The following is a 26,780-nucleotide window of genomic DNA, read 5'->3' as shown; positions in this document are numbered from 1 at the left end:
GGAAACATTAGCAAAGAGAAAAAGCCTTGTTACCGTATCATCATAAGGACTTCTGCTTGAGTAACTTAAGCCCAACTGTTGTTTGATTCCAGGGCTGAGGAATCTGATGGAAAGGAAGGAAGAGGATCAGTGGACTATATGCCCCAGAGCAACAACCTTTCATGCAAAAAAAAAAAAAAAAAAAAGGGCAACAAATCATGGGTGAAGAGACCCCCCATTCCACACATTGGAACAGAGTATTAAAGGACTTTACAAAGGGGACGCTCAAAAAGAACTCGGAAATCTGGGCTAGGGACCCTGTTTGAAGAGCAAAGGACCTAAAAAGGTTTTTGCTCTCTTTCCCTTGCATGAAGGGTTATACTTCTCTTCTTCTAAGCTTTCCACAATGGAAGATAGCTCTCTATGTGTCATTTTTCCTTACTTATTGCAGAGAACTTGGTGGCGTTCTTGCCTGATTCTAGTCTTCTGGGATTAGGCTGTAAATAAGAAACAGGCAAACACACATCTTCCTTAACAATTATACAGCATCCTCGTCATATAGGATACTAGACACTGGATGGCACATGAAGACCTAGAAATCTGACTGCTGAAAAAACTGAAGGCAGTAAAACAGCTGGTATACAGACCACGGAAAGTCCAAGCAGGACAGACCAAGAGGTAAACCTCAGAAGCTGCCTCTGCTGCCTTCTCTGTTGTTGACTTTAGCTCTCCAGGAAAGGACGGAAATGGGGACAGAACTGGGGATTGCATAAGACGACTGGGATTAGGAGAATTAAATTAGATATTAGAATAATGAACAGGGACTTGTTCATGAAAACTTCATGAAACTTTTGTCCGAGGGCACTTGTGAAGGGGCTAGTCTGTCTTCATGATGTGGGCAAGGGAAAATCTGTCCGTCGGTCTAGTCTCTGTCCATTCTCTCTCTTACTCCAGACTGCAAAGGCCATGGCCATGCTACAAAGAAGGGCTCTGATGCTGGTGACAAGAATGGTTTCAGGCCAATGGAGGAAATAATTCAAAGCTAAAAGTTCATGTTAACTGCTCAATAATAAGCTATAAAAAGTGCCTCTGGTCAGGTGAGAGAGAGAGAAAGAGAGAGAGACGACTTTGAGAATCACCAAAAGGAACTCAGGAGGTGGAGGAAACGAAGGACAGAAGTCAGGTCTGCAGATCCACTGTGCAATAAAAATTCTGCATTCTTAGTGACAGCACGGGGAGGTGCAGGATGCTTCCTGAGGATGAAAGTAGATATGGGGAGGTGGTTGGAGTCCAGAGGCAATAAAGGCCTCTTCTGGCCAGGAAAGTCTGTGGAAGGAATGGCTAGAACAGGGTTTCCTGGCTTATGAAATTTTACAGGAGTCGTCACTTAATGTGCGTCATCGCCTTTCATCTGTACGTAGTATCTGTGCTACTAAGTTATGAGTTCCCACATCTACAACACGAATGTCTGTCCTAGACACATTTAATACTTAGGATGACAACTAGAGAAGTAAGGTGGTTGGTAACTTATGCTGGGGAGATGTGGAGAGAAGTTTAAGATCTGGTGTGAGGGACACAGTTCTTGAGATCATTGCCAATCTGGGAATGAAGGAAATTGCCCCTCTTATTTCATCTTTTTTTTTTTTTTTTTTTGAGAGGGAAGAAGGAGGGAGAGAATCTTAAGTAACGTGCTGAGATCATTACCTGAGCTGAGATTTAAAGTTGGACATTTAACCAACTGAGCCACCCATGTGCCCCAGGGAGTTGCCCATCTTAGGACCATCAGTGGCTGTTCCTTCCCTCACTCTGGAGGAGACTGCTCTGAGGTGCAGCCTTCAGAGACCTTAAGTTTGAAGTAGTACATGAATTTTGTGTAGTGATTAATGTTTTTCACCTGCTCGTACCAAAAGGAAGCCTCTAGATTGAGTTTCCAGTTAAGTACCAGCTAGACTCTGGCATAGTGGGTGGTGGGTAAAACGATGATATGTATTGGCTTTGGGAGAGAATCACACTTTCAGAGAACTCCCGAAAACTATCGAGATACCCAATCTCTCAGCCAGGGAAATGTTACCCTATAGCAAGAAGGTTGTCTCACCATCCAGCTTTACACTCCATGTCATGTGGAAGCCGTTGGTCATCAGGTAAAAATTCTTCACATCCTCAGGTAGCGTGCAGTTATTTTTCTAGAATCACAAAGCAGCTGAGTGTTAGGGCAGAAAAAGGGCACAAGGCTATGCCCCAAAGCAAATGGGGATACTACTTACCATGTTTCAGATACCCCAAATAGGAAGATTCTGATAATTATCTACAAACTCGATTACTGAGTTCAAGATGGCAACACCAGAGGCCCTGAACTCACCTTCTCCCACAGACACACCAAACCCACAGCTACTTACTGAACAACTTCCTCTGAAAGAAAATCAGAAATTGACTTAGCAACTCCTACACACTGGGTGAATGAGAAAAACCCCACATGGAAATGCGTAAGAGGCTGAGACACAATTCACCATAAACCCCACCACTGGTGCAGCAACACACAATCAGGAGAGAACCCAATCTTCCCTCTAAAGAGTGACAGGTTTGAACTCCGTATCTGGCACACCAACTTTTAAGGTCTGCATGTGAGAGGTGAACTCCCCAACATCTAGCTTTGTAAGCCAAAGGGCTTGCTCCACAAGACCCACAAGGCTACAGAAACTGAAGAATAGTTGTCCAAGGGCTCATGCATGCGGGTTTACCAACCCAGGGCCTAGCGCAGAGGCAGTCGACTGAAAAGTACCCAGACTTCCAGTCTTTCTGTGTAAGAGGCTTATTTGCTTATCTGACAGCATCAGCCTGAGTGGCAGTTACCTAATTTAGCACACATCTAGGGGCTGACAAAAATACTCTCTAGAGAATGGGGTGGCTGGCTGTCACCATCTTCATGTTCTCTGCCTTGCTCCAGGTCAGCAGTATCTCCCAGAAAGAGCTTATGCATCCAACTGATGCAGTGGCTTTTGCACTGACTGCCCAAGGGACACATCCCTTGATTACTTGGCTCTGGCGGCCAAGGGGCTTAGGTTTCCAGGTCTCACAGGACCGCAACAAAGAAACCGTTCTGAATCGGCTATCCCACCATGGTACAGTATAGAGGCAGCACACTGAAAAGCTCAGTCTTTCCATGAAAGACGCTGATTTGTCGATCTCCAAAAACCGTGGCCTAAGGGTCTCTCCTCTGCACAGACTTGGGAGGCCAGCGGGCACCATGTTCGCATGCACTACCCCTCTGCCACGCTCCAGGTCACCAGTGTCTCCGTGAAAGCACCTATGTATATGTATGGCACCCCAGCTATTTTGGCTGTCGCCCAAAGGACACAGTACTCAATAGCCTGGCTCTGGTAGCCAGCAGGGCTTGTGCTTATGGGTTCAATGGGATGGTAAGCAAACAGTTTATGACTGGCTATCCACCCGGGGCGCAGTGTAGAGGGAACAGAGAAAAACAGCCAGTTTATACTCTTTCCCTGAAGGATGTATACAGTTGACCCTTAAACACAGGTTTCAAATGTTCAGGTCCACGTATATAGACTTTTTTCCCCGATACAATACTGTAAATGTATTTTCTAATTTCTTAAATAAGATTTTTTTTTCTTTAGCTTTATTGTAGGAATACAGTGTATAATACATAAAACACACAAAAATATATGTTAATTGACTGTATGTTTTCAATAAGGCTTCTTCTCAACAGTTTTGGGGAGTCAAGTTATATGTAGATTTTCCACTTTGCAGACAGGTTGGTACTCTTAACCCCCTCATTGTTCAAGGGTCAACTGTATTTACATACTTTAAAAGCTGCTGCCTGAGGGCCCAGCTTCCAATCAGCTTTATCTAGGTGTTGAGAGAGATCCTCCCCTTTGGAACACTACAAGTCTGGGCAAACCCTTAACCATTGGGAGTTATTAAGGACAAAGAAGCCTGCCTACACAATCACATCAGGTTTGGGAGACAACAAAGAACAAGGGCACAATAGAACAAAGTTCATCTCCTACATTAGTCCTTGCCTTTAAGACTGGAAGAGGTGGCTGTTTTACCTAATACACAGAAACCAAGGAAGAAAAAAAGAAGAGAGTAATAATACATTCCAAACAAAAGAACATAAGACCTCAGAAAGACCATAATGAAATGGAGATAAGCGATTTACCTAACAGTTCAAAATAACACTCATAAATATGTTCACTTTGAGCTCAAAAGAGGAATGCATGAACAAAGTGAAAATTTCAACAAAGAGTTGTACAATATAAAAGTAACACATGATGGGGCGCCTGGGTGGCTCAGTCGGTTAAGCATCCGACTTTGGCTCGGGTCATGATCTCACAGTTCATGGGTTCGAGCCCCGCATTGGGCTCTGTGTTGACAGCTCAGAGCTTGGAACCTGTTTCAGATTCTGTGTCTTCCTCTCTCTCTTCCCCTCCCCAACTCGCGCTCTGTCTCCCTCTGTCTCAAAAATAAATAAACATTAGAAAAAAAAAGTAACACATGAAATCACAGAGCTGAGGAATACAATGATTGAACCAAAAAATACACTAGTGAGGTTCCACAGCAGACTAAGTGAAGTGCAAGAAGGGACAGTGAGCTCAAAGACAGAGTAGTGGAACTCATTTAATCAGAGCAGCAAAAGGGTGGGGGGTGGGGAGAAAGAAAGAAAGAAAAAAAAAAACATTTAAAAGAGTGAAGATACCTTAAAGGACTTATGAAAGAACACAGAGCAGACCAGTATTAGACAAAAGGGTCCTGGAAGGAGGAGAGAGAATGCGGAAGAAAAATTACTTGAAGAAATAATGGCTGAAAACTTCTCCAACCTGGAGAAGGAAACACATCATAAATCCAGGAAGTGCAGAGTTCCAAATAAGTTGAATCCAGAGCCCCACCCCAAGACAAATAATTGTCTAAGGAAAAGCAGCATCTTAAAGGTAGCAAGAGAAGGGGCACCTGGGTAGCTCAGTTGGTTAAGCTTCTGACTTTAGCTCAAGTCATGATCTCATCATAGTTCATGGTTCGAGCCCTGTGTTGGGCTCTCTGCTATGAGCACAGAGCCTGCTTCAGATCTTCTGTCCCCCTCTTTCTCTGCCCCTCCCTCGCTGGGGCAAAAAAAAAAAAAAAAAAAAAAAAAAAAAAAAAGGCACCAAGAGAAAAATAAGTTTTTGTTTTTTTTTTTTTTTTAATTTTTTTTTTCAACGTTTATTTATTTTTGGGACAGAGAGAGACAGAGCATGAACGGGGGAGGGGCAGAGAGAGAGGGAGACACAGAATCGGAAACAGGCTCCAGGCTCTGAGCCATCAGCCCAGAGCCCGACGCGGGGCTCGAACTCACGGACCGCGAGATCGTGACCTGGCTGAAGTCGGACGCTTAACCGACTGCGCCACCCAGGCGCCCCGAGAAAAATAAGTTTTTAACATACAAGGGAACCCTACAAAAGACTACGAGATTTTCTCAGCAAAAACTTTGCAGGCCAGAATGGAATGGCACAATACATTCTAAGTGCTGAAAGAAAGAAACTGCCTACCAAGAATACTCTATCCAGCAAAACTATTCTTCAGAATTTAAGTAGAGATAAAAAATTTTCCTGACTAGCAAAAGCTATAGGCATTCACCACCACTACACTGGCCTTACAAGAAACGTTAAAGAGATGGGGTGCCTGGGTGGCTCAATCGGTTGAGTGTCCGACTTCAGCTCAGGTCTCGATCTCACAGTTGGTGAGTTCAAGCCCCGTTGTCGGGCTCTTTGCTGACAGCTTGGAGTCTAGAGCCTGTTTCAGATTCTGTGTCTCCCTCTCTCTCCGCCCCTCTCCCACTCATGCTCTGTCTCTCTCTCAAAAATAAATAAACATTTAAAAAAAAAAAAAGAAATTTTAAAGAGACATCCTTAAGTGGAAAAGCCACAATGAGAAGTATGAAAGAAAAAAAATCTCACTGGTATCAGCAACCATATACTGAAGATAGTACATCAACTACTTATAAAGCTAGTATGAAGGTTAAAAAGCAACAGTAGTAAAAGCAACTATATCTACAATAACTAAAGGATAAACAAAATATTGTGAAATATGACATAAAAAATATACAATGTGGGGGGAGATTGTAAAGATGCAATGCTTGTAGAATGTGTTTGAATTTAAGTAACCATCAACTTAAAACAGACTGCTAGATACAGAGGGTATTAAACAGGAGCCTCACGATAACCACAAACTAAAAACCTTTGATATATAAAAATAAAGAGATAGAAATCCAAACATAATACTGAAGAAAATCATCGTATCACAAGAACAGGAAAGGAACAAAATAGAATTATAAAACAATCAGAAAAGTGTGGCAATAAGTAAACACCTATCAACAATTACTGTAGAGGAACTTGGGAAGATGGTGGAGTAGGAGGACCCTGAGCTCACCCTTCCCACGTTTACAACTAGGTATCATCCACATGTAAGTCATTAAACTAGAGAGCAATTCAAAGGCTGGCAGAACAAACTCCAAAACAAAAAAAGCTGCATCTGAAAGGTTAGGAAGGTGAGATAGGCAAGGGATGTTGACAAGGGAGAGGGAGCTGTGGGCCCTTGTACCAGGGAGCTCATATGGGAAGACAAATCCTCTTAACATTTATTTGGCTTTGAAAACCAGAGAGGCTGAATTGTGTGAGTTTGTATAACCAGCAGGACTTGGAGCCTGGAGCTTTAGAAATCAGCTGACTCAGCATTGGGGGAGTGGAGACACAAAGGCAAGTGACAGCTGGGTTCCTGCCCTTAAAGACACAGCAGCCAGCACAGACAGGCAATATAAAGACAGCAGTTTACGCAACACCAGGGGAAAATGGGAGACATATCTGTTCATAGGGATTTCAGAGTGCGTTGGGGGACTTCTCTGAAAATGAGGGAACTGGCAGGTGCCATTTTTCTCCCCCCTTCCCCAGCATAAACACAGGGCCATCTGTGGGAGGCAGGGCTGCACAGACACTAGCTACACACTAGCTACCTAACGTGTAAGCGGTGCACCATGCCAATGAGTTCTCCTGAGGACTTGCCCACTCTAAGCCTGCTACCGTTGGCCCTGTGCTCAGGGCAAAATTTGTAAAACTTGTTCATGCCCCACCAAGCTGCTGGGTTCACAGCTGCCACCATACACCCTACCCAGTTCTGCACACCCCCAGCTATTGTCACTCACCAGGTGAGTGTCACTCACCAGGCTGCACCCAGCCATCCTCAGGCACTGCGCCCAGCTTCAGGCCCCAAGCTGACCAGGCATGCAGGTCCTAGCTGCCACAGTGCTTATACAAATCTGGTGTAAAACTAGTGGCCCAGCGCAAACTTTGGTAACACCACAGTGACCCCAGCGCAGCCCACAACAGGCAGAGAGTCAGTGTAGATGACTGTACTGTAAGGAAAAGTGATGAAGACACAACTGCAGGAGATAAGCAACACACATAGGACGCTCTCTTGAAGTGCCAAGATCAGATGAACAGCACAGAGAACACTGCAGGACACTCCAGGACCTCTTCTTCATAAAGTCACTACTTTCAAAAGCAGAAGACATAGCTGACCTTCTTAATACACAGAAACAGACACAGAAAAGCAGATAAAATGAGGAGAAAGAGAAATGTAACCCAAATGAAAGAACAACACAAGGCCATGGCCAGAGATCTAAGTGAAATAGATATAAGTATCATTCTGTGATATAGTGAAATAGATATAAGTATCAGAGAATTTAAAGCAATGGTCATAAGGATTCTCACTGGACTTGGGAAAAGAGTGGAGGATATAAGTGAGACCTTAACACAGAGATAAGGAACAACATTGCAGAGATAAAGGGCTCGATAAACAAAATGAGAAATATACTTGACAAATGAACAGCAGGCTGGAAGAAGCAGAGAAATAAATTAATGACCGAGGACACAGAGTAATGAAAAGTAACCTAAACAAATGAGAAAAAAACGCAAAACAAGAACAGAGAGCTCTGTGACTCAATCACAAGTAATAACATTAGTATTACAGGAGTCCTTGAAGAAGACAGAGAAAAAGGGGAAGATAATTTTTTTTTGAAGAAATAACATCTAAAAACTTCCCTAATCTGGGGAAGGAAACAAATATCCAGATCCAAGAGGCAGAGAAAACCCCCATCAAGATCAACAAAAACAGTTACCCAACAAGACATAATTAAATTAGCAAAATATAGTGATAAAGAAAGAAAAAAAAAAAAAGCGTATTAGTCCACAAAAGACAGTTAACATATAAGGGAAAACACATAAGTCTAGGAGGGAAGTTTTCAGCAGAAATTTTCCAAGAAGGAAAGGAGTGGCATTGGAAGTGCTGAATAGGAAAAATCTGCAGCCAAGAATAGTTGGTCCAGTGAGGCTATTATTCAGAATAGAAGCACAGTTTCCCAGACAAATAAAAACTAAAGGAGTTCCTGACCACCAAACCAGCCCTGCAAGAAATATTAAAGGGGACTCTTTGAGTGGAAAGGAGAGACCAAAGTGACGGTATAAAGGTAGAAAACACAGCAGTAAAAATGAATATTGCTATAAAAAAAATCATTCAAGGAATTCACAAGATAAAAGGATGTAAAATACAATGACATATACCTAAAACATGGGGAGGAGAAGAGTAAAGAATGGGTTCAAACATAAACAACCATCAACTTAATATACACTGGTATATGCAGAAAAGGTTACATATAAACCCAATGGTAACCATGTATCAAAGCACAAAGACAAAGAATGCAAAGCACAAAGAGAAAGATATCCAAATATATCAGTAAAGAAAATGAACAAAACACAAAAGAAAGACAAGGATCAGAGAAAATCTTCAGAAACCACAAAACAAGTTAAGGGGATAATCCAATAAGAAGCTAAAACAGTTGCAAATATGCATCCACTACTGGAACACATAGTTAAGAACAAACATAAAGGAACTAATCAATAATAATACAACAATTGTAGAGGATTTTAACACCCTACTTACATCAATGGACAGATCATCTAAACAGAAAATCAACAAGGAAACAATGGCTTTGAATGACACTCTAGAACAGATGGATTTAGCACATATAGTCAGAACATTCCATCGAAAAACAGCAGAAAACACATACTTTTCAAATGCACATGGATCATTCTCCAGAATAGATCACATATTAGTCCACAAAACGACCTCAACAAATTCAAGAAGATCGAAATCATACCATGCATATTTTCTGACCACAACGCTATGAATACAGAGGTCAATCACAAAAAAAAAAAAAAAAAAAAAAGGAAAGACCACAGATATATGTAGGTTAAAAACATGCTACTAAACAACGAATGGGTCAACAAAGAAATCAAGAAGAAATGAAAAAATACATGGAAATAAATGAAAATGAAAACACAACAGTCCAAAACCCCTGGATGCAGCAAAAGCAATTCCAAGAGGGGAAGCTTATAGCAATACAGGTCTACCTCACGAGGCAAGAAAAATCCCAAATAAACACCCTAACCCTACACCTAAAGGAACTAGAAAAAGAACAAACAAAACCTAAAACCAGCAGAAGGAAGGAAATAATAAAGACTAGAGAAGAAATAAATGATATAGAAATTAAAAATAACAATAGAACAAAGAAACCAGGAGCTGTTTCTTTGAAAAACATCAATATAATTGACAAACCCATCAAAAAAGAAAGACTCAAATAAATAAAATCACAAATGAGAGAAGAGAAATTAACAACCCAATCATAATAGAATATTATGAAAAAGTACATGCCAACAAACTGGACAACCCAGAAGAAATGGATAATCTTCTAGAAACACATAAACTATCAAAACTAACATGGGAAGGAACAGAAAATTTAAACAGACCAATAACCAGCAAAGCAATTGAATCAGTAATCAAAAAAATTTCCAATAATCAAAAGTCCAGGACCAGAGGGCTTCACAGTGAATTCTACCAAACATTTAAAACATTTAAAGAACAGTTAATACCTATTCTATTCAAACCATACCAAAAAACAGAAAAGAAAGAAAACTTCTTTTTTAAAAAAAATTTTTTTTTTCAACGTTTATTTATTTTTTTTGGGACAGAGAGAGACAGAGATGAACGGGGGAGGGGCAGAGAGAGAGGGAGACACAGAATCGGAAACAGGCTCCAGGCTCTGAGCCATCAGCCCAGAGCCTGACGCGGGGCTCGAACTCACGGACCGCGAGATCGTGACCTGGCTAAAGTTGGACGCTTAACCGACTGCACCACCCAGGCGCCCCAGAAAACTTCTAAATTCATTCTCAAAGCCAACATTACCCTCATATCAAAACCAGATAAAGACATCACTAAAAAAAAGAACTACAGGTCAACATCCCTGATGAACATAGATGCAAAAATCCTCAATAAAATAGTAGCAAACCAAATCCAACAAAATATTAAAAAAAAAAAAAAAAAGTGAGGGGTGCCTGGATAGCTCAGCTGGTTGAGCGTCTGACTTCAGCTCAGGTCATGATCTCACAGCTTGTGAGTTCGAGCCCTGCATCAGGCTCTGTGCTGACAGCTCGGAGCCTGGAGCCTGCTTCAGATTCTGTGCCTCCCTCTCTCTCTGCCCCAACCCACTCGCATTCTGTCTCTCTCTCAAAAATAAACACTAAAAAGAATTAAAAAAAAAAAAGTGATATACACCATCTCAAATAAGATTTAACCTGGGCTAAAAAGGTGGTTCAATATTTGCACATCAATCAACCTGATATATCAGTCAGAGAAAGGATAAGAACCATATGGTCATTTCAAAAGACACAGAAAAAGGATTTGACAAAGTAAAACATCCAATCATGATAAAAACACTCAACAAAGCAGATTTAGAGGGAACATACCTCAATATAATAAAGAGCACATATGAAAACTCCACAGCTAACATCATCCTTAATGGGAAAACTGAGAGCTTTCCCCCTAAGGTCAGGAACAAGACAAGATGTCCACTCTCACCACTTTTATTCAGCATAGTACTGGAAGTCCTAGCCACAGCAATCAGACAACAAAAATAAATAAAGGTCATCCAAATTGGTAAGGAAGAAGTAAAACTTTCACTATTTGCAGATAACATGATACTCCATAGAGAAAACCTGAACGACTCCATCAAAAAACTGCTAGAACTCATAAATGAATTCAATAAAGTCACAGGATACAAAATCAACGCATAGAATTCTGTTGCATTTCTGTACACCAATAATGAAGCAGCAGAAAGAGAAATTAAGAAAACAATCTTATTTCCAATTGCACCAAAAAATAGCAAGATACTGGAGTAAACCTAACCAATGAAGTGAAAGACCTGTACTCTGAAAACTAAAAACACCGATGAAAGAAACTTCAGGCAACACAAAGAAATGGAAAAAGATTCCATGCTCACAGATTGGAGGAACAAATATTGTTAATACCTGTATCACCCCGAACAATCTACACATTTAATGCAATCCGTATCAAAATACCAGCAGCATTTTTCACAGAACTAGAACAAACAATCCTAAGATTTGAACATAGCTACAAAAGGCCCCGAAGAGCCAAACAATCCTGAAAAAGAAAAAGCAAACCTGGAGGCATCATAATTCCAGACCTCAAGTGTTATTATTACAAAGCTGTAGGGTTCAAAACAGCATGGTAGTGTTATGGAAATAGACACACAGATCAATAGAACAGAGAATCCAGAAATAAATCTACAACTATACAGTCAATAAATCTTCAACAAAGCAGGAAAAAATATCCAATGAGAAAAAGTCTCTTCAACAAATGGTGATGGGAAAATTGGACAGCAACATGTGAAAGGAAAAAAAAAAAAAAAAAAAAAAAAACTGGACCACTTTCTTACACCATACACAAGAACAAATTCAAAATGGATTAAAGACCTAAAAGTGAGATCTGAAACCATAAAAAAAAAATCCTAGAAGAGAACAAAGGCAGTAATCTCTCTGACATAGGCCATAGTAATTTTTATTGTCTCCCGAGGCAAGGGAAATAAAAACAAAAACAAATTATTGGGACTGCATCAGAGTAAAAAGCATCTGCACAGCAAAGGAAACAATCAACAAAACTAAAAGGCTACCTACAGAATGGGAGAAAATATTTGCAAATGATATATTCAATAATGGGTTAGTATCCCTAATATATAAAGAATTTATAAAACTTAACACCCAAAAAACACTACAAGGAGATCGGCGCCTAAGTGGCTTAGTCATTTCAGCTCAGGTCTTGATCTCAGGGTCATGAGTTCAAGTCCCACGTTGGGCTGTGTGCTGGGCATGAAGCCTACTTTCAAAACAAACAAACAAACAAACAAACAAACAAACGAAACCCCAAAAAACCCCACAAGGACATATCACCTTATAAGCGTCAGAATAGCTAAAATCAACAACACAAGAAACAAGAAGTGTTGGCGAGGAAAAAGGAACCCTTGTGCACTTGGGAATGCAAACTGGTACAGCCACTGTGGACTGTGGAAAACAGTATGGAGGTTCCTCAAAAAGTTAAAACAGAACTAACCTACAATCTAGCAATCATACTACCTAAAGAATACAAAAACACTAACTCAAAGGGATACATGCACCCCTATGTTTAAAGCAGCATTATTATAATAGCTAAGACGTAGCAGCCCCAAGTGTCCATCAGTTGATGAATGGATAAAGATGTAGTGTACAGTAATATTATTCAGCCATAAAAAAACACAAAATCTTTCCATATGCAACAACATAAGTAGAGTTAGAGAACAGAGAGTATCATGCTAAGCCAAATGAGTCCAAGAAAGACAAATACCATATGATTTCACTTATATGTGGAATTTAACAAACAAAACAAATGAGCAAAGGGGGAAAAAAGAGACAAATCAAGAAAAAGATTCTTATTTATAGAACAAACTGATGGTTACCAGAGGGGAGGGAGATGGGATGATGGGTTAAACAGGTGATGAGGATTAAGGAGTGCACCTGTGAGGAACAATGGGTGATGTATGCAATTGTTCAACCACTATATTATACACTTGAAACTAATGTAACACCGTATGTTAACTAACTGGATTTAAAATAAAACCTTTACAAAATAATTACTTTAAATATAAATGAACTAAATGTTTTAAGTAAAAGACACGGTAGCTGAAAGGATTAAAAAAAAAAAAAAAGGACTCATGTATATGCTGCCTACACGAGACTTATTTCAGACCTAAGGACACCTACAGGCTGAAAGTGAAGGGATGGGAAAAGATATTCCAAATCAATGGAAGTGACAATAAAAGTTGAGGTAGCAATACTTGTATGAGAGAAAACAGACTTTAAAACAGACTGGAAAAAGAGACAAAGAAGGATTACGTAATGATAAAGGGGTCAATACAACATGAAGATCTAACAATCGTAAATACCTACGTGCCCAGAATAGGAGCAACTAAACATGTCAAGCAAATATTAACACAGCTAAAAGGAAAAATGGACAAAAATACAGTAATATTAGGGATTTTAACACCCACATATATCAGTGGATACATCATCCAGACAGAAAATCAATAAAACAGTGGCCTTCAATGACACATTAGACCCGATTGATTTAATAGATATATATACAGAACATTCCATCTAAAAACAGGAGAATACACATTCTTTTCAATGCATATGGACCATTCTTCAGGACAGATCACATGTTAAGCCATGAAACAAATCTCAATAAATTTAGGAAGGCTGAAATCCTATCGAGCATCTTTTCAAACAACTGTGGTATGAAACTAGTAATAGTAAGGAAAAAAAACTGGAAAAAAAACCCCACAAACATGAGGAAGGCTAAACAACAAGCTACTAAACAACCAATGGGTCAATAAAGAACTCAAAGAGGAAATCAAAAAATACTGTGACTAATAAAAATGAATACACAACATTCCAAAATATATGATGTAGCTAAAGTTGCTCTTAGAAGGCAGTTTATAGTGATATAGACCTAACTCAGGAAACAAGAAAAAAATCTCTAATAAACAGTCTAACTTTACACCTAAAGGAACTAGAATAAGCAGAACAAATGAAGGCCAAAGTTAGTAGAAGGAAGGAAATAATGAAGATCAAAGCTGAAATTAATGAAATAGGCTAAAAAGAAAAAAAATAAAAAAGATAAATGAAACTAAGACCTAATTCTTTGAAAAGATAAATAAAATTGATAAACTTTTAGTGAGACTCATCAAGAAAAAAGAGAGAGGGCTCAAATAAAAACAATGAAAAAAATTACAACTGACACCACAGAAATGCAAAGGATTATAAAATACTGCTACAAAAAATTATATGCCAGCAAATTGGACAATGTAGAAGAAATGGATATATTCCTAGGAACATACAATCTTCCTAGACTGAATCAGGAAGACAGAAAATCTAAACAATTACTAGCAATAAAATTGAATCAGTAACAAAAATCCTCACCATAAACAAAAATACCAGACCAGATGGCTTTGCAGGTGAATGAGAACACTCAAAGAAGAGTTAATACTTAATACCTATCCTTCTCAAACTATTCCAAAAACATGAAAAAGAACACTTCCTAACTCATTCTACAAGACCCTGACACCTAAATCATAAAATCCCTGATGAACATAGATGCAAAAATCCTTGACAAAATATAAGCACACTGAATTCAACGATATATTTAAAGGATCATATACCACGATCGTGTAAAGGATCATATACCACCATCATATAGAATTTACTCCAGGGATGAAAGGATAGTTTGGTATCCATAAATCAACCAATGAGTTATATATACCACATTAACAAAATGAAGGATAAAACTCATATGATCATCTCAATATTTGCAGAAGCAGCCCTTGACATAATTCAATATTCATTTATGATACAAATTCTCAATGAAATGGCCATATATAACAAATGCACAGCAAATATCATCATACTAAGGAGGAAAAAGCTGAAAGCTTTTCCTCTAAACTCAGGAATGAGACAAGAATGCCAATTCTTGCCACTTTTATTCAACATAATTCTTGAAATCTGACAATAGAAGAAATAAAAAGCATCTAAATTGGTTAAGAACTAAGTAAAACTGAACTATTTGCAAATGACATGATACTCCATACAAAACCCCAAAGACTGCACCTAAAAAACTATTAGAAACAATTAATTCAGTAAGATTACAAAATACAAAATTAACAAAAAAAAAAAAAAGTGTTGTTTTTCTATACACTACTACCAATCTATCAGAAAGAGAAATTGAGAAAACAATCCCATCTACACTTATGTCAAAAAGAATACCTAAAAATAAATTTAACAAAGGAGGTGAAAGATCTGTATTCTGAAAACTATGTAACACTGATTTAAAAAACTGAAGATGACACAAATTAATGGAAAGACATACCAGGCTAATGGATTAGAAGAATTAATATTGTTAAAATGTCCATACTACCCAAAGAAACCTACAGATTCAGTGCAATCTCTATAAAAACACCAATGGCATTTTACAGAACTAAAACAAACAATCCTAAAATTTGTATGGAACCACAAAAGACCCCAAAGAGCCACAGCAATCTTGAGAAATAACAAAGTTGGAGGTATCACACTCCTTGATTTCAAACTATGTTACAAAGATACAGTAATCAAAACAATATTGTACAGTCAAGAAACACACATATAGACCAACAGAACAGAGAGCCCAGAAATAGACCAATTCCTGTATGGTCAATTAATCTACAACAAAGGAGGCAAGAATATACAATGGGGAAAAGACAGTCTCTTCAATAAATGGTGTTGGGAAAACTAACAGCTATAGGCAAAAGAATGAAACTGAACCACTTTCTTACACCATACAAAAAATTTACCTCAAAATAGATTAAAGACTTAAATATAAGACCTGAAGCCATAAAACTCCTAAAAGAAAACACATGTAGTAAACTCTTGGACATCGTTCTCAGCCATAATTTTTTGGATCTGTCTCCTCAGGCAAGAGCAGAAAGAGCAAAAATAAACAAGACTCCATCAAACTAAAAAGCATTTGCACAACAAGGGAAAACATCAGCAAAAAAAGGCAACATACTGACTAGGAGATAATATTTGCATATGATACATCTAAAAAGGGGTTAATATCCAAAATCTATTAAAAAAATTTCACACAATACACACCAAAACCTCCCAAATAATCCAATTAAAAACGGGCAGAAGACCTAAATAGACATTTCTCCAAAGTAGACATACAGATGGCCAACAGACACATAAAAAGATGCTCAACATCACTAATCATCAGAGAACTGCAAATCGAAACCACAATGAGATCACCTCACACTAATCAGAATGGCCAGTATAAAAAAGATAAAACATGTTGGTGAGGACGTGGAAAAAAAAGAGCCCCTGTGCAGTGTTCGTGAAAATGAACACTAGCGTAGTCGGAAAACAGTATGAAGGTTCCTCAAAAAATTAAAAACAGAACTATAATATGATCCAGCAATTCCTCTTCTGGGTATTTAGCTGAAGAAAATGAAGACCCTAATGCAAAACTCGTAAGTTCATAGCAGCATTGTTTACAACAGTCAACACATAGAAGCACCCTAAGTGTTAATCAGTAGACGAATGGATAAAGAAGTATACACACACACACACACACACACACACACACACACCACGCACAATGGAATACTTTTTTTAATGTTTATTTTTGAGAAAGAGAGAGTGTGAGCGGGGTAGGGACAGGGAAAGAGCCAGACAGAGGATCTGAAGCGGGCTCTGTGCTGACAGATGGTGCAGGGCTCGAACTCACAAACCATGAGATCATGACATGTGCCAAAGTCAGATGTCTAACAGACTGAGCCACGCAGGCGCCCCTATACAATGGAATATTATTCAGCCACAGCAAAGAATGAAATCTTACCATTTTGAAGAAAATAGACAGACCTAGAGGGTAGTTATATTAAGTGAAAATAAATCAGAGAAAGACAAATGCCATATGATTTCACTTACATATGGAATCTAAAAAAATAAAACAAAATGAACAAACAAAACAGAAACAGATCCTAAATACAGAGGACAACTGGTAGTTGCCAGAGGGGAGGGAAGTGAGGGATGTATAAAACAGGTGAGAGAGATTAAGAAGTACAACTTCCAGGTGTAACATAAATAAATCACAGGGATGTAAAACACAGCAAGAGAATATAGTCAGTAACACTGTAGTAACTTTTTATGGTGACAGATGGTAAAAGGACTTATTGTGGTGATCATCTCGTAAATGTATATAAATTTCAAATCACTGCATTGTACACCTTAAACTAACATAATGCTGTTTGTCAGCTATTAAAGAAAAAAAAAATGGCTGAGTGGGTTAAGAAACAAGACCCAACTATATGCTGCCTATATGAGACTAACTTCAGCTTTAAGGACACATACAGACTGAAACTGAAGGGATGGAAAAAGACAGTTCATGAAAATGGGAACCAAAAAAAGCAGGAGTAGCTGTATCAGACAAAAACACACTTTAAGACAGAGATTGTAATAGGAGACAAAGAAGATCATTATTTTTGTTTTTATTACAAAAAAAATTTTTTTAATGTTTATTCATTTTTGAGAGAGAGAGAGAGAGAGAGAGAGAGCGAGCATGAGCGGGGAAGGGCAGAGAGAGGGAGACACCGAATCTGAAGCAAGCTCCAGGCTCCAAGCTGTCAGCACAGAGCCTGCTGCAGGGCTTGAACTCACGAGCCATGAGATCATGACCTGAGCTGAAGTCAGATGCTCAACCGACTAAGCCACCCAGGCACCCCAAAGAAGATCATTATTTAATGACAAAGGGGTCAATCCAACAAGAGGATATCACATTTATAAATATTTATGCACCAAATAAAGGAGCACTTAAATATATGAATCAAATTATTAACAGAACTAAAGGGAGTAGACAGAAATACAAATAATAATATGGGGCTTCAATACCCTACTTTTATTGATGGATAGATTATGCAGACAGAAAATCAATAAAGACAATGAATTTAAATGAACATTAGACCAGATGAACAACAGACACAGAAAATTCCATCCAAAAGCAGAATACACATTTTTCTCAAGCACACATGGAACATTCTTCAGGACAGATCATATGTTAGCCCCAAAACAAGTCTTAATAAATTTAAGAAGATTGAAATCATATCAAGTATCTTTCTAATCACAATGGTATGAAACTAGAAATCAATTAGAAAAAGAAAACTGGAAAATTCACAAATATGTAGAGATTAAACAACTTAGAACCACCAATAGCTCAAAAGGGATACTCAAAAGAGAAATAAAAAATAGCTTAAGACAAATGAAATTGGAAATACAAGATGCCCAAATTTAGGGATTTAGCACAAAAAGTTCTTTTTTTTTTAAAGTTTTATTTATTTTTGAGAGACGAGAGAGCACGTACAATGGGGGGAGGGGCAAAGAGAGAGAGGAGAGAGAGAGAATCCCACTATCAGTGCAGAAACTGATGTGGGGCTCAAACCCACGAACCGTGAGATCATGGCCTGAGGTGAAGTTCAGCGCTTAACCAACTAGGCCACCCAGGTGCCCCTACTTAGCACAAGAGGTACTATGAGGGAAGTTCATAGTGATAAATCCCTACATTATGAAATAAGAAAGTCCTCAAATAGGCAATCAAACTTTACATCTCAAGGTACTGGAAAAATAAGAACTAAACCAAAATTAAAAGAAGGAAATAACACAGATCAGAGCAGAAATAAATGAAATAAAGACTAAAAAGACACAAGATCAGTGAAACTAAGAGCTATTTTTTTTAAAGTAAACAAAATAGATAAGCCTTTAGCTAGATTCCCCAAGAAAAAGAGAGAACTCAAATCAGAATTGAAAAAGAAGACGTTTGCAAGAGATACCACAGAAATTAGAAAAACTAATGCAAACAATTATACACCAACAAATTGGAAAACGTAGAAGAAATGAACAAATTGCTAGAAACATACAACCTACCAAGACTGAATCATGAAGAAATAGAAAATCTGAATAAGCAAATTACTAGTATGGAAATTGAATCAGCAATCAAAAACTTCCAAACAAAAGTCTGGGGCCAGATGGCTTCATAATTGAGTTCTACCAAACATTTAACTAATTATTAATACGAATCTTTCTCAAACTCTCCCAAAACATATGAGAAAGAAACACTTCAAAACTCATATTATGAGGCTGGAATTACCTTGATACCAAAACTAGACACAAGCACTATAAGAAAAGAAAATTATAGGTGCCCCTCGGTGGCTCAGTTGATTAAGCATCCAGCTCTCGATTTTGGCTCAGGTCATGATCTCATGGTTTGTGAGTTCAACCCCATGTAGGGCTCCACACTGACAGCACAGAACCTGCTTGGGATTCTCTCTCTCCCTCTCTCTATCCCTCCCCCGCTCACTCACACTCTCTCAAAATAAATAAACTTAAAAAAAATTACAGGCCAATAACCATGATGAACATTGATGCAAAAATCCTCAACAAAATATTAGCAAATTGAAATTAACAATACATGAAAATGACCATACACCATGATGAAGTGGGATTATTCCAGTGATACAAGGATGGTTCAACATTCTTGAAATGACCATACACCATGATGAAGTGGGATTATTCCACTGATGCAAGGATGGTTCAACATTCACCACTCAATGTGATACACCATATTAACAAAATGAGGATAAAAATCATACAACCACCTCAAAGGATGCAGAAAAGGCATTTGACAAAATTTAATATATACTCATGGCAAAAACTTTCAACAAACTGGATACCCACAGCAAATATCATACTCAAAGAGAAGCTAAAAGCTTTCCCTTTAAGATCAGGAACAAGATAATGATGGCCACTCTTGATACAGTGCTCGAAGTCACAGCCAGAAAAATCAGGCAAGAAAAAGCAATAAAAGGCATCCAAATCAGAAAGGCAGAAACAAAAGTCTCTATTTACAGATGACCTATTATTTAGAGAAAACTCTAAAGACTCCACCAAAAAAACCTCTTTGAACTAAAAAACAAATTCAGTAAACTTGCAGGATGCAAAATCAATATACAAAAACCTGTTGTGTTTCTATACACTAATAACCAACTATCAGAAAGAAATTAAAACAAACTTATTTACAACTATATCAAAAAGAATACAGGGGCGCCTGGGTGGCGCAGTCGGTTAGGCGTCCGACTTCAGCCAGGTCACGATCTCGCGGTCCATGAGTTCGAGCCCCGCGTCGGGCTCTGGGCTGATGGCTCAGAGCCTGGAGCCTGTTTCCGATTCTGTGTCTCCCTCTCTCTCTGCCCCTCCCCCGTTCATGCTCTGTCTCTCTCTGTCCCAAAAATGAATAAAAACGTTGAGAAAAATTTATTAAAAAGAATACAATACCTAGGATAAATTTAACCAAGGAGGTGAGACCTATACACTGAAAATTTTAAGACACTGATGAAAGAAACAAAAGAAAATGCAAACAAATGAAAAGATATTGTGTTCATGGATTGGAAGAACAGTATTAAAATGTCTATACTATTCACAGAAATCTACAGATTCAATGTAATCCCTACCAAATTCCAATGGTGTTTTCCACAGAAACAGTAAAAAACAATCAAACCTTAAGTCTTAGTAGAATCACAGAAGACCCCAAGGAGCCAAAGCAATCTTAAGAAGAACAAAGCTAAAGGCATTACAATTCCTGATTTGAAGCTGCACTACAAAGCTATTATAATTAAAACTGTGTGGTATTAGCATGAAAACAAACACATAGATTGAGCACAATAGAGAGCCCAGAAATAAACCCATGCATACATGGTCAATTAATTTCTGACAAAGGAGCCAAGAAAATACAATGCAGAAAGGATAGTTTCTTCAATAAATGGTGTTAGGAAAACTGGTTAATTCTTTCTTTTTAATATTTATTTACTAAGAGAAAGAGCACTCATGAGCTAGCAGGGGAGGAACACACACACACACACACACACACACACACACACACACAGAGAGAGAGAGAGAGAGAGAGAGAGAGAGAGAGAGAGAGAATCAGAGAGAATTCCAAACAGGTTCCATGCTGTCAGCACAGAGCCCAATGGGGGCTCAATCTCATGAACTGCGACATCATGACCTGAGCCAAAATCAAGAGTCGGATGCTTAACTGACTGAGCAACACAGATGCCCCAAAATTCGGCCACTACCTTAAAACATACACAATAATCAACTCAACAAAGATTACAGAGTTGAAAACCATAAAACTCCTAGAACAAACCATATAGGGTGAACCCCTTGACATTAGTGTTAGCAATTTTTTTTTCCTCTTTGGCACCAGAATCAAAGGCAAGAAAAGCAAAAATAAACAAATAAGTGGGATAGATCACTTGTTATGTACAGCAAAGAAAACCACCAACACAATGAAAAGGTAACCTAGTAAATGGGAGAAAATATTTGCAAATCATTTACCTGATAAGCGGTCAAAATCTAAAATCTATAAAGAACTCATAAAACTCAACAGAAAAAACAATCCAATTTACAAATGGGTTTAGAAATTACATAGACATTTTCCCAAAAAACACAAATGAGCAAAAGTATATGAAAAGGTGCTCAACATCATTAATCATGAGGGAAATGCAAATTGAAACCACAATGAGGTATCACCTCATACCTGTTAGAATGGCCATTATCAAAAAAGACAAGAGGCACATGGGTGGCTCAGTCTGTCAAGCATCTTCAGCTCAGGTCATGATCTCATGGCTCATGAGTTCAAGCCCCACATCAGGCTCATTGCTGTCAGCACACAGCCCACTTCAGATCCTGTCTCCCTCTCTCTGCCCCTCCCCAGGTCTCACTCGCTCTCTCTCTCTCAAAAATAAATAAACATTAAAAAAAAAAAAAAAGACAAGTGTTGGTGAGGATGTGGGGAAAAGGGGATGCTTGTGCACTGCTGGTGGAAATATAAATTGGTGCAGTCACTACGGAAAACCGTGGAGGCTCCTCAAAAAATTAAAAATAGGAACTACCATATGATGCAGCAATTCCATTTCTGGGTATTTAAATAAAGAAAACAAAAACACTAATTCAAAAAGATCTATGTATCCCTGTTTCACTATAGTACTATTTACACTAGCCAAGATATGGAAAAAAACCCAAGTGTCCCCCAATGGATGAATAAAGAATGTATGGTAAACACACACATGCACACACGTGCACACACACACACACACACACACACACACACACACATAATGGAATACTATTTGTCCATAAAAAGAATGAAATTTTGCCATCTGTGACAACATGGATGGACCTCAAGGACATTATGATAAGTGAAATAAGCCAAATACTGTATGATTTCACTTTTATGTGGAATCTAAACAACCAACCAACCAAGCTCAGAGCTACAAAGTACAGACTGGTGGTTGCCAGAGGCAGGGGTTAGGAGTGGGCAAAAGTGGGTTCAAAAGTACAAATTTCCAGTTATAAATAAGTCTTGGGGATATAATATACAGCAAGGTGACTATAACAATACTGTACTGTGTATTTGCAAGTTGCTCATAGAGTAAATCTTAAAAGTTCTCATCGTAAGAAAATAAAACTTAAAATTATGTATGGTGATGGATGTTAAGTAAATTTGCTGCGGCAATCATTCAAAATATACACATATATCAAACCATTATATTATACACCTAAAACCAATACAATGTCGTGTGTCAATTATATCTCAATAACACTGAAAACAAAAACAATTCTATTAGAGAGGCAGAGTCTGCAGAGCAGAGTTACCAGTTTGATCTCTTTTTTGCCTCACCAGATAAGGCAGAGTAGTGTCTGCTCTGCTGTGACTGCCTTGGTGGAGAGGGAGGGGGAAGGGGCAGAAGAAGAAGCTGAGGCGGCGGCTTAGGGAAACAAAGTGTGAGAGGAGGTTCTAAGCAAAGTTCTGATGATGCTGGAGGAAAATAATCCCTGGCATAAATTCCAGACCCATTCTCATAAATTATTTTCTGAAACAAATCATTGGATAAATGAGAACATCTTCAAAGTGAAGAGTATATACTTCTAGAACATTTAATGTAATGAACCAAATGATTCTGAAAGTTCTTAGAAACTAAAAATGTATAACAAGACATGAACAAGTACTTCATATGGACAGCAAATCATCTAGTCTGGTGGTGGAAAGAACAAAGGAATAGCTTAGTATCTTTTCAGGAGGTACTAGGAACATGCCCTAAATTCTAAGTAACTCACATCTGTGCACATGACGGACCAGTCTTCTCTAGCCAATCAAGCCCTCAGAGTGTATAGAAGGATGGGTTCAGTTCCTTTCCTGGCGCCCTCAGGCAGACTTTTCTCGTCATCGTTACATAGAGGGGCAATATATTAGCAACTCTATCCAAAACTTTTTGCTTTTTAGACCCCTCTGAGATGTGATACTGAACACTTCTTATAAGTCACGTTGCTGGTTACTTTCGGCAGGTGATGTGTGGGCAAATTAGAGTCTAGCAGGACAATCTGAGTTTACTTCCCAATTCTGCCACTAGCTGAGTAACTCTGAGTGTCACTTAAACTCTGTGAACCCAAGTTCAAGAATAAGCTCCAAGAGAGTCTAAAAGACACCAGAGGCAGGAGAGGGTGTAAGCTTGGCAGGAAGATAGAAGACTAGGTAATTAAAATTTTAGGACATAACATCTTCAAGAACCACAGGTGAGGAGCAAATTTCAACCTTGCCGGTAATTTTAAGCAGTATTTTTAAATTATTAAATGCACAACAGCTGTCATTTTAATGAAATGGGTTTTTCATTTTCCTGATCTAACAACTAAAATATGCATTGTGATCAGTTTTTGTTTGATCTCTTCACCATCTAGTTCCCAGTCTCACAGATGTGTAACCTAAGGGATTCTCTGACTCCTTGGCTAACTTACTTATTTTCATACTTAGTAAGCTGTCTGGAATTAGGGCTTCCTCCCAGTGCCTCCTGAATGGCACATCCTATGTGCTCTCAGGAAAAGCATGCACACAGAATGCCTTTCTTCCATCCCCAGAACCCTAGCCCAGGAAGTCTACAGTTGTCGGTGTTCTGACAAAATCCTTGTTCCTTCTGTCACCCCCAAAGTCCAGCATCTACTCTGAGATTTTGGTCACTAGTGCCATCTAGTGGTGGAAACGTGGAAACTACTGTCTATCTGACCTAACGGGGATCCCAAGAAATCCAAGCCCATCTTTAAGTTAGGCTGGAGAATTCCACGAGTAATGATTATAACATTTATTATAATATTTATTTTGCTCAAGGAAGAAATTTTGGTATTATTTTATACCATCATTTAAAAAATTATTCAGGATTCATAAACATAAAAATCAGTGAAATCAAATATTTACTACATTCAGATGTTAACATAAACCTACAAAATGTCAAGTAGTGTTCATGAAAATCTTAAGCCCACACTGACATTCGTCCATGAATCACCGTGGGTCCTGGCTCTGCTGCGTCCTTGCTGCAGATGTCACCACCAGGAAGCCCGCACTGTAGCTGGCCCTGAAGCTCTTCACTCCCTTCCTTCTGAGCGGGGCTGTCAGGGTGCCACTTTTATGTGGATCCTCTACCCTGACCAGCAACTCAGAGCTACTGACATTTCCATTTCTCTCCTGACCAATCTGGAAAGAGATGGCTCTTCTTTAGGTAACAATCTGCCAACTTCAGAGGGCTTCTCCACACCAGGTTCACGTGTCTTATTTTGCGGGGCGCAGCAGGGAGGAAGAAGACTGGCAGAAAGTGAATGTAAAAGGGGGAGGTATGAGGATTGGAAGGATTTGGGGAGAAAGTCAAGAAAGGAGAATCATACTGCTGATCAGTGTCTGAAATTATCAGGTTGCATCAGTGTGGTACTGCTACTCTGTGTAGCCCAAGGCTGCTTCTGTCACATGGTTCCTGGTTTTCATTCTTTTCTTCTCCAGAGGAGGCTATCTGCAGTAGCCTCTTTAGGCTATGCCAGAAAGAGGCTACCACAAGCGGTATCACTGCTTTATCAGTTGAAGGACTTGAGGCACTCCGCTATTTGGGGAACTATCAGCTTCTTTCCCAGACCTTCATTTTCGTTCCTGAGCACTGCCTGAGCCTTGAGGGAAGGGCTAGTAAGAGCTGTCCACTTTCTCCTGCTCACCTTCTCTACTGTGGGAATCTTGTACCCCTCTGCTCCCTCCCTTTCAGAGGCCACTTTACCGGGGAAGCGGGCTGGGCAGCAGATGCAGGATGAGGCAGGCAAAGGGGCGAGGGCCAGAAATTAATGTTTCTGCAGGTGCCTGTCCATCCTGGGCAGGCTCTCCGTGCCCGTCTGCAACCTCAGCAGAGGAAGAATTGCCCGGGAGGTCCATCGTGCTAAAATCAAACTGGAAACCTGAGGCAATGAGGACAGCTGCATCTAACAGAAACTCTTCTCAGGAAGGATGTCCCATGTAGTCAAAGGAGTATCTGTTGGAGCTGTGGAGGGATAGGGAGAGGCCTGCAGGAGAATTCTCAAATATATTCTCAACACCCTGCCTAAAGAGAGTGGGAGGGCCTGGTGAACTGGAATCTTTTGTCTTGGTGGGTGGTGTATGAAAGGTTGGGTCTGAGTTGCTTAAAACTCAGAGGAGAAGCAACATATTCTTTCCCAAACCCTTTCCACATACAACCATCAAGTGTTCCTCTAAAGACATGTGATGAAAAAGATACCTAAATATCAACCTGTCTGGGGCACCACGTTTTGGTGAAGCTCTGTATAAGGTAAGACATCAGCCAACACAACTTTCAAATGGCAATGCCCCCAGCTTAACAAGTCAGCAGGTTTCTACAGATGGAGGCATTTGTGGGGGAAGCCCCTGCACCTGAGGCCTCCTTGCTTCTGAGATGTTGGCTGCAGCAGCTGGACTCTCAGGGCTTATGGAAAAGGCGACAGGTCACCTTGGGGAGGCTCTATAGTCTTTGTAACCTTTTTTTTTTTTTTTTTAAATCTAATTCACTCATTCCGCACTTTTATTAAGTGTTATGGAATAAATACTGTGCTGGGCACTAAAAACAGAAAGGAATAAGGCCAGGTACAGAGGCGGCTGTGGCAGATACATAGGCTGCTGATTCAAATCCATCTTCCTCTGTGACAAGCCCTGACTTTGTCTAAGATGGCCACGTGCCCGGCTCAGTACTTAAGGCCCTCCTCCACAACAAGGGTGGGGCATTAACTGTAAGCCCAAGTCCAATGAGGGAGGTTCTAGGAAAACTTTCCTTCCCCTGTTAAAAGGTGACAGATGTGGCTGGAACCTCCCTTACCTCATCTTCCTGCCCTGAGCCTACAGGTGGCAGGTGTGGCTGCAGCAGTCATTTGGCTGCATAAAGGAACAGGCTGAATTAGTGATAATGGCTTAACATGTTAAGGCTGATGAACCTACTGTAACTGTCCATCTAAGTCTTGTTATGCAAGAAATATTAATTCCTATGTGTTTAAGCTGTTCTTAGTTTAGTATTATATTTCCGTGAGCCAAACACATTTCTAATTTCTGCAGAGACAAATACGTAACAGGTAAGTGTTGTGGAGACAGGGGTAGAGGGTGGTGCCACAGACTCTACAGAGACAGCTGGGTAGACAAAGGAGTGGTGGATGGACAGAAATGCAGGAGATGTCACATGAGAGGAATATGGGTTTAGCAGCGCAGGGGTCCCTGGTGATTTGTGAGAGCGGTGTCCAGGGAATGGTGGTGGAGAAATACAGGCTGTGGAAGTGTGAAGACTGACTGGAAAGTGAAGGACGGGGATAGTAATTTAGACCAGGGGTTAGCAAATTGTGGCCCCCTGAATATCTCCACCCTGCCACCCGTTTTTGTAAATGTTTTAT

General features: G+C 39.4%; 1 protein-coding gene across 1 annotated transcript in view; it reads right to left on the bottom strand.

The window, feature by feature from the left end:
- The window catches only part of TPGS2 (tubulin polyglutamylase complex subunit 2), a 70,999-nt gene that overhangs the window by 18,191 nt on the left and 26,028 nt on the right, over nucleotides 1-26,780 (bottom strand). Inside the window, exon 3 of the mRNA XM_030336145.2 lies at nucleotides 2,075-2,162. Within this exon, the coding sequence (XP_030192005.1) occupies nucleotides 2,075-2,162 (88 nt within the window). The remainder of the gene's footprint in view (nucleotides 1-2,074; nucleotides 2,163-26,780) is intronic.

This window comes from Lynx canadensis, chromosome D3 (genome assembly GCF_007474595.2).
Source record: "Lynx canadensis isolate LIC74 chromosome D3, mLynCan4.pri.v2, whole genome shotgun sequence".
NCBI classification, from domain to species: Eukaryota; Metazoa; Chordata; class Mammalia; order Carnivora; family Felidae; genus Lynx; species Lynx canadensis.
This window is presented reverse-complemented; position numbering and strand designations above follow the sequence as displayed.